This window comes from Sinocyclocheilus anshuiensis, unplaced genomic scaffold (assembly GCF_001515605.1).
Source record: "Sinocyclocheilus anshuiensis isolate Anshui unplaced genomic scaffold, SAMN03320099.WGS_v1.1 scaffold282, whole genome shotgun sequence".
Taxonomy (NCBI): Eukaryota; Metazoa; Chordata; class Actinopteri; order Cypriniformes; family Cyprinidae; genus Sinocyclocheilus; species Sinocyclocheilus anshuiensis.
The window spans coordinates 1,203,689-1,212,611 of record NW_015544154.1 but is presented as its reverse complement, the minus strand read 5'-3'; the positions used below and the strand labels follow the sequence as shown (position 1 = coordinate 1,212,611).

At 39.4% G+C, this 8,923-nt stretch overlaps 1 protein-coding gene and 1 long non-coding RNA gene across 2 annotated transcripts; both read right to left on the bottom strand.

Moving 5' to 3' along the window:
* Window positions 1-444: 444 nt before the first annotated feature.
* Window positions 445-1,827, bottom strand: LOC107695323 (four-jointed box protein 1-like). Its single transcript, XM_016495183.1, has one exon. It carries the CDS (start codon window positions 1,740-1,742, stop codon window positions 552-554), a length of 1,191 nt encoding a protein of 396 aa, XP_016350669.1. The 5' UTR covers window positions 1,743-1,827; the 3' UTR covers window positions 445-551.
* A 4,784-nt stretch (window positions 1,828-6,611) lies between these two features.
* On the bottom strand, window positions 6,612-7,115 carry LOC107695321 (uncharacterized). The gene is made up of 2 exons (XR_001634982.1): window positions 7,046-7,115; window positions 6,612-6,658 (listed from the first exon to the last, which is right to left on the bottom strand). It is a non-coding gene; the product is annotated as an uncharacterized LOC107695321 (long non-coding RNA).
* Window positions 7,116-8,923: the final 1,808 nt, after the last annotated feature.

Below are 8,923 nucleotides of genomic sequence, written 5' to 3'. Positions count from 1 at the left end.
ATTTGAGACAGTGTGAAGAAAAAAAAAAAGAATACATTTAGCTACAACGCTCCCCGGTTTCCCCTAATCATCAAAACCATAATAACACAGCTAACATATCACACAGGCTAAGAAATGAAGGGAAACATGTATTTGATTTTTATTTGTTATTTTGACTGTAAGATCCACCAACTCTTTATTATTGGTTATTTATCTTAAACCAGCTTGCTGCCTGCCCAAACTGGTGCTCAACTCGTTTGAAAGCTGGTCTCATATTCTGGCCCAAAAAGTGCCCCAAATTCTTCTAAAACCAGCCAAAAGAGCAGCCTGTGAAACCAGTACACTAGCTTCAGCTGGTTTAAGGTCTTTTTTTTTTTTTGGCCACTTAGAAGTGTCCATACTGCAGGAGAGGTGGAATGATTCAACCCATAGACTAAACAATAACATCCTTTTGTTAATATCCCTATTCTATCACGTTATTAATTAATTCTATAGAATTAATTAATTAATGCAGCGCATTTATAGACCAACGTGTAGCACCTACAAATAGAAACACCTGAGCTCGCAAATGTCTACATGATTTCTGTGCACTGCTTAATATGTTTGTAAACGACATCAATCCTGTACTGCAATGTAAGTGCGTGCTCTTCAGAAAGAGAGCCCAGCTCGCGCGCCAACGGTTCCCTCGCGCGGTACAGTTCATACAGCAGCTTCGCGCTGTTACCGGAGCGCTTCATCTCAGATATGCGCCGGACTGTACTTCTCCGAAATATACACGACGAACTCAGCAGTAGTCTGTGATATCGCTCCCAGAGGTCAAGCACTCTGTATCCGTGAACAAGCCCTGCCTCGTTATCAATAAAAAGCAAATGTCCATTGATTGTTTTGAGAAGATTATTAGTGGTCCTCTCCATCACGCGCGCGTCCCACTGGAGACTGAAAATGTGACTGACAATTCGATCAAAGTTGGCTGTTAAATAATCAAATATGATTAGATCACTCCACTGCATTAATTCAACCAGATATGTTGCAGTCATGTTGGATATTGTCTCAGCAGAGAGTTGCAGACCTCCTCCTTGCTGCTTCCGCAAATGTAATGGAATAAACACTCCAGTGACATTTGGAATGAACTCAGTGAGAGACACAATGGCATTTGGCGACCATTCTAACGCCTCAATATTTCCTCGCACACTTGCCCACTGCTCACTGGACAGGTTCAGTTTGGAAAGCGCCAAGGGCGGAAGGTTGGAAATCCCAAGCAGTTCCGCTAGATAATACGAGAGCGTTTCGCCCAGCACTTGATCCGCGTCGATGCCGTATCGCACGCACGCTCTCGTGCCGTCGGCGAAGGTCGCGAGACGGTTTGTGGGTCTGCCGCAGCCCGCTTCCAGTACAACCACCCGAGCGTCCCGGACCTGCTCTCTCCACTTCCTCTCGTGTTCCACGCCAAAAACACGAGTGGAGAGACTGTCCAGCCACGCGCTCCAGAAGACCCGGTGCTCAATCACGTTATTCCGAATGACCGGGGAGCGAATATTGAAAGTTTTTCCATCGCGCAATCCTGCGTTCTCCGGCGCGTGTCTTTTAGAAAAATGTACCTGCTCGTTTAAAACAGAAAATACAACGTCTCGTTCAGTGGATTGTTGGACAAATACAGACCAAAGATGTAACTTCACATTTCCTATCCAGGTAACTATTCCAAGCCACATACAAAGTGACGCGCATAATTTAACCTTGCCAGCGTTCATGATTTCAAAACGCATTTTAGTCCATTTCGCTTTCCATTTACCTCTTCTTACATGAGTCTTCTATGGCTGAAATATAATCATTATGAATTCTCCTCTCCTATGCGATGTTCCCTGCCTCTCCTCTCCTCCCAAACTCTTCCAGCGTTCAGTATAGCTCCAATCACATGGGCGCGAACCATGTGACCATAATCAGATTGTGAGACTTGACAAATGTGGTTTCATATTTCTCCAGGGGGAATGCGAATGACGAAAATGTTAGACGAGGATGTTTAGACTTTTCTGGTAAATGCACAGGAAACTATTCGGATTTGATATATTTACAAACTTCTCAACAGTAGCATTTATTTGCATAGTAAGTTAAAGCCTTAGACTGAGGTCTCTGGCGACCTATCAGTTACATGGCGTGATTAGTTGGCGGGCGGTTGTTACTTAAAGGGATAGTTCACATTCAGTTGCAGGCCTCTATTGACTTCCATAGTATGAAAAAAACACTATGCAAGTCAATGGGGACCAGCAACTGAAGGGGAACTATCCATTTAAAGGTGCACTCAGTAACTTTTGCTGATTAAAATGTTTTACACACAGAAAACAGCACTTATATAATTAAGCTGATATGCTCACATGCACTGAAGGTCATATATCCTATGAAAAAAAAGGCAATTCTTCTTTTTTATATAAAGTGGGTTATAATTGCTTGAACACGAACGACCAAGCAAAGTCAGATCTACAAGTGGGAGACTCAGAATTCTAGCTGATACAAGTTGGAAAGCAAGCCTGTGGTGAATGGTGTAAAGTGAATCACTCAACTTTCACAGTGTGCTTTATGTAACAAAGAAGTTTAGTTGTGATATGTATGTAACGGAGGCCAGCGAGTAAGTGCTGCGCAGGTAAACCTCACTCCCCTGATCTCAAGAGACGCACTAGCGACTGATGCTAGAGGCTGCGACTCACTCGGAGCGATAACGAGGTGTGGTGGAGAGGACCCGGGGGAGAGGGGTTACATTGGTGCCGTGACCCGGATGGGAGTGAGGATTAGGGGGGTGAGTGTAACGGAGGCCAGCAGTAGGTGCTGTGCAGGTAAACCTCACTCCCCTGATCAAGAGATGCACTAGCGACTGACACTAGAGGCTGCAGTCTTTAGCCTCCTTGTTAGTGCGTCCGCCTCCCATGCCGGAGTGCAAGTGCACCTTCAAGTGCACTTGCACTTGCACTTCAAGCACCTTCAAGCCAGCACACTTGAAGGTGCACTTGAGTGCAGCATTACTACTATTACTGTAATAATGTTCACTTTCTATAGTACTTTCAGTCAGTGCTCAAGGCATTTTAACAAGCATAAACAAAAGGATACATCTAAACAAAACAAGCAAATCAGATAATATAATAAACATTTACAATGTACATACAACAGACATTGAGTCTGAGTCGACAGGATAATCCAGAGTGATATGGATTGGTAAGTATGCGATCCACCAGACAGCCCAAACACACAGAGTTTGAAAGGAAAAATTAAACATTCAAACAATCAGTCCCTACTGGAGTCATGAAACAAACTGCAATGATCTGCAGCTTTCACACCACAGATTGGGAATAAATGCAGGGACATCAAGCACCAACCATAAACACATGATGGTCACAGCTGCCACATTGCAAAAGGCATCCAACACAGCCACTGCAGCAAGAGAATTCATGGCACACCAGCGACATAGCATTTATTTAAATAGCACATTTAAAAATTCACCTTTAGCTAATGCATTTTTTTTTCAACAATGACATTCATTTGTTAAAAATTGGTTTGGTGTGGTAATATGACAACATTATGGGTTGTTTTGTCATGTGTGAGCAGATCTGTCATTCTGTTTTGACTTGAATACACTGCCAGAAATACAGCTGGTCAGCCCATGTTCCCAAAATGTCTGGCCAGGAGCATGAAAAAGCTGAGAGGTGTTGTGCCTAAATCCTCCCCCTGCCACCATTCTGTCGCTCTTCACCTGAATGCACACCTGCTAAGAAGACTGGGATATGTTGTGGTTTGGGTGCAAGATACTAGTTTGGTGGTCCCCAAAATGGGATGTTGTTATAGTGGATCAAAGCCAGACCATGAAGTGTGTTTCCAAAAAGCATCATTAGCCAACTAAGTATCGACATAGTTCGACTATTCTGTTTCCCAAAAAACATAGTTCAAACAGACATTTCCAAACAGCATCGCAAACTTACGTGGTTGGAACTACAGTTCTCAACCTGTGGTTAGAAGCGCAGTCTCGTTAGTAAGACATGTGGACTTAAATTAAGCTCTTGGGCACAATTAGCAAGATAACATGCAGTACAATGTCAAACATCTAACATTCCATTTAAATATATCCATTTCAATCTATAGGGTAGTCATGACATAATGGCAAACCCCTAATTACTCCCCGGGTGCCACAGCAAAATGTTCACGGTGTGTGTTTTTTCACTACTGTGTGTGTACACTGTGCACTTGGATGGGTTAAATGCAGAGCACAAATTCTGAGTACGGGACACCATACTCGGTCACGTCACTTTCACTTTTACTATATTTTAGTGTTTCCTCAATAAGCACCATTTTAGAAGAGTGCACATGTTTATAAATGCGCAAGGGAACCCTGACTTAAAAAGGAACCCAGGATGAATCAAACATCAAATAATGCAAAATGACAAAGAACCGAAAATGATCAAGAAGTCGTCAGCTGTCATGTTTGTTACAGCAGCATCTTGGAGATCTTGAATTGATGAATTACTAAGTTATTAGTTAGTTATAGTTATGTTACTTGTGTGGAGTTCAGAAAAAAAAGTGTTTTTGAAATACATGAAATGTTTAGAACATATTTATTTAATGAATATACACTAACAGCAGTTCATCTGTAAAAACCTATACCTATTTCAGTGCAGATAACAAGTTTGCACTGAAATGTGCTGAAGTTGCTAGAAGGTCTAAGAAAACCAATTAAGACTTTCTGTGTGGAGATGTTGTCATGTTTTATGGCTGGAAGGGTTGACAAGGGGGCCTGTCTTTGCTAGGTTGGGTTACAGGTGTTGTTCTTTTAATCCTGGCCAGTTTGTCTGAAAGGAGATTGGTACAGAGACTGTGAGCTGGTCTTTGAGAACAGGTTTTGTCATGTTGTATGAGCTCTATGTCATTAGCTTGAAATGCATCAGACAAGTCCAGTAGAATGAGGAAGGTTGATCTGGAGGCAGCTTCGGCCCGCTGCAGGATATCATTGAGATCAGTGCAGCAGCCTATGTGGAATGTCCACTTTTGTAGCCAGATGATTGTTCTGTTGAAGAAAGAAAGACCCCTGACTGACAAGAACTCAAAAATAAACCTTCATAAATATTTAAAAAGACTGTTTGTCTGCTACAGGCTGCTTAATTACTGGGCCGGCTCAAACATAACCAGAAGAATCATACTAATCACTTAGACAGGTATTCTAATTGTGATTTAGCAAAGCAAATAATAAGAGTAAGAAGCCTTATTGTAGGTGATTTTGGCAATCTAAAGAAAAAAATACTAATCACTTTTAATCTAAAAAAAACTATACTTTTTTCCGAAGGTTCTTACAAACGAAGCAATTTGTCATATATTAACTATTACTTCTACTTTTTGTACACAAAAGCTCACGTTATGCAGGCACTTCACTCCATTGTCCATTCTGATCTATTTAAATGCATTTAATGGTCCATTCATTTTTTACTTTGTGAATGCAACCAAGAATAGTGATATAAAAAGGAGCAACATTAAAATATAGTGAACAAATGTTGCAGAGCCAAACGGAGTGTGTGCCAAAGTGGCAAAGTACCGAAGTGTCTGTTACCTCGATGTTCCTTCTCGTTGGAAATGCACATTTTAGCAAACTTTGTCCAGAATGTCCATGAATATTTTAGAGAGAAGCCATTTTTCCCTTCAGACTGCCCTCGAGCAAGAGATGCTAAGTAGAACACACCATCAGCAACGGTTCTTGAATGTTTCTTATTTGGTAGTTGACTAACTCAAAACATCCAGAGGCAAGTCTAAGTTTTCAATAAGTGATTACAGTCTCATGCTATCATACCCTGCTGAGTAAGGATATAATCCAATATAGCTTAGACATGATAGAGTGTGACTACCCCTGAACAGAACAAAAAAGTTTGTGATAATCGAAACAATCGTTCAAATGTCCTTTTAAACTGCCAATGCGATTCATTAATATTTGTCCAAGAGAAACACTCAGTCTGGGAAGAGATGTTTCTTTGAAAATATGTTTTAGACACTGTCCTTTCTGCGGAATTTTGTTTATATGTAGCAGCCACAGCTGAAACAAATTAAATGTCATGTCAGTTGCATGTAAAACATCTCTGACAACCCCTCAAAAAAAAACAAAAAAACCAAAAAAACACGTAGATAGTTTTCGTAAATGTATTATACATATATTTGCCTGCCGTTGGACCAGCCTGGTCTCATGTTTATACGTAGGTATTAATACGTAACATTTACAAGCACAAAACGTATACTTTTGTACGTTTTTATTAATGCTAAAACGTACAATTTTTTGAGACTTTAGTCTTTGCAACTTCAGGGATCTTATCTATGCACAATCAGCTTGTAACACTCCAAAGAGAAAGGAAAACTTGAAATCGCATCATATGACCCCTTTAAAGTATGTGATATTTATTGTACTCAAGTACGAAAAGTATTTTTTTCATCTTAAACGTACTTAAGTATTGAAAGTAAAAGTACAAGTAACTGCAAAATGGAAAAGAAGCAAATAAATATATATATATATATACTGTAGGATTTGGAAAATTTGAGTTTATCTTTAAAGGACTGTGGAAGGGATCACTTGCCCTGGTGGGCTGGTCAGAACCCAGGAACTCAGTCAACAACAGTTCTTTCTTTGATGACTTTACTGTGCTATGGAGCATGTAATAGGTGTGGTCTGTACAAAGATAACAAATACAATAAAGTGAATAATACAAACTTCAAATCTAATAATTTGACATTATCAATATTACTGGAAATAAGTGAAATGCTACAGCTCAATGGATTGCCATATTAGCATCTGAATAGGCCATTTAACCACAATCTTCATTAACACACGTATACTTTTAATTCACAATAGACAGATGAACTCTCTCAACGTAGAACATGAGAACAGTAGAAATAAAGCGATTATAGAATTTCACGGCAGATATACATAACGTGCATGTAAACAGGCGCTGGTTATGCACGCTCAATCAATCGAAAATAATTACCATAGCTGCCAATGCCGGCAAGATTACAACTTAATCTCAATATTAAGCATAATTTAACAAGAACAACTCACTTTACAGGATGCACGCACACATATTAACACCTGGATTTGGATCGGCTCGCATCTCTTCTCTCAAACTTTGCTGCGCAATCTTGAAATGGCGACAAGTCTTAAAAGGGCCACGCACGCAAGCCGTTTGTACATATACTTATTAAATTATATAAATATAAAAAGCATACAGAAGCATTTTTGCCATCTATAATTTAGAATGCCTGGAATTTTAAGTTTTAATAGACAAATAAATCAACATGTGTGAACTCTGTGTGTGATTTGGTGATATAGCCTACTTGATAATGTCAGATCGCACATCATTACAACAACACTTACCATATTGTACTTGTTTGCACTTGAGCAAAGCAGGAGTCTAACTTGCCACTGATTCGTCAAACCTGTTTTCTTGCAGTCCGTGTTCTTCTGACTTAATTTTGTAGTAAGCAACAAATTTGCTTCGGGGAAATGTATCGGAGTAAAAATATACATTTTAATTAGGAAATGTAGTGGAGTAAAAGTGAAAGTTGACAAAAATTTTAAAACTCAAGTAAAGTACAGATTCTCCCAAAAAGAAAATACACAAGTACTGTAACGAAGAATTATTACTTCGTTACATTACACCACTGTATTCAAATAAGAACTGAACAAAGAGTCAGGCTTCTTTTTGGCTTTTTCCTCTTCCGTCTCTCCCTCCCTCTATCTTCAGGCTCCTTCACTGCACCTCTGGCTAAATGTCAGGGAAATGTCACATTAATTATCCTCCATGAGACTTTGTGTCCCATTCTGTTTTCAGCCCCTCCTTTCTCTCCCTATTCTCACTAGAATGGGCTCTGTCTACATCTGTCTAGTGGAGTAAAAGTAAAAGTTGGCTGAAATATAAAAACTCAAGTAAAGTACAGATACTCCCAAAAATACTTAATAAGTACTGTAACAAAGTATTATTACTTCGTTATTACACCACTGATTATGGTTTTGTTCTTATCACCTGTTTGGACTCGCATTCTGACGGCACCCATTGCTCCACTGGTGACCCAGATAGCATGGTGACATTATACAATGATGAGTTTTGATTCAAACCATCATTTTAGTTGAGATTGACATTTCAGTGTTTAACGTATGTTGAATCAGCATTGAAATTTCGATGGAAGTCAACAGCACACATGGGTAGAGACAGTGGCATTGAACTAACATTGAACTAGTGATTTGTAGTTTGTAGTTGTAGAACACTAGTGGGTGTTTCTCAGTCAGTGGGGCATGTCAAACCATGATGGCCATTTTCAACTGCTTTAGCCGATTTGATCTAATCCACTGGGGGCTTGGTTTAGGGGTGGGCCTTCATGATTTTAGTAGGCCTATTTAAAAATGGTTGAAAAACACCAGTTGGAGTTTGAAAATGCGCACTGATTGGTAAATGCACATTTTGGTTCTGCATGTGCACTTCTCAGTAGTCTAACCGATGCTTCCTTAATAGAAAGAAAACACAGGTGCATCCTATACAGAAGTCTTGTTTGTTGAACCACCTGACATGACATGCATCTATCTAATTATTTCTCAGTTCCTTTGGTTTGTGTACTTGTTATTTGCATTTGATTTATTGTTACTGAATCTAATAATATACATTAATTAAAAAAAAGTTATTAAAGTGTTTGAATAAACCATTCATTTTTCTAAATTCTTAAAATGTGTATGCATATTGCTTTAGTATTATTTAATAGGAATTTTATGAATAAAGTTCCAACAACATTTAACAGATTTCTTGAAGCGGACAGGGGGTAATAGTGGAACTGAGTAACAGAGCAACGGTCAAAGATGTTCATCTAGCACATAATTAAACGAATAAAAAGCAGCGGAGCTTACCGTAAACAGCTCAGAGTAATCACATCATCTCCATAAGAACTT

Bases quoted from the DNA above. Each gene is read 5' to 3' on its own strand.
- LOC107695323 (XM_016495183.1), bottom strand. From the start codon at position 1,742: ATGCGTTTTGAAATCATGAACGCTGGCAAGGTTAAATTATGCGCGTCA.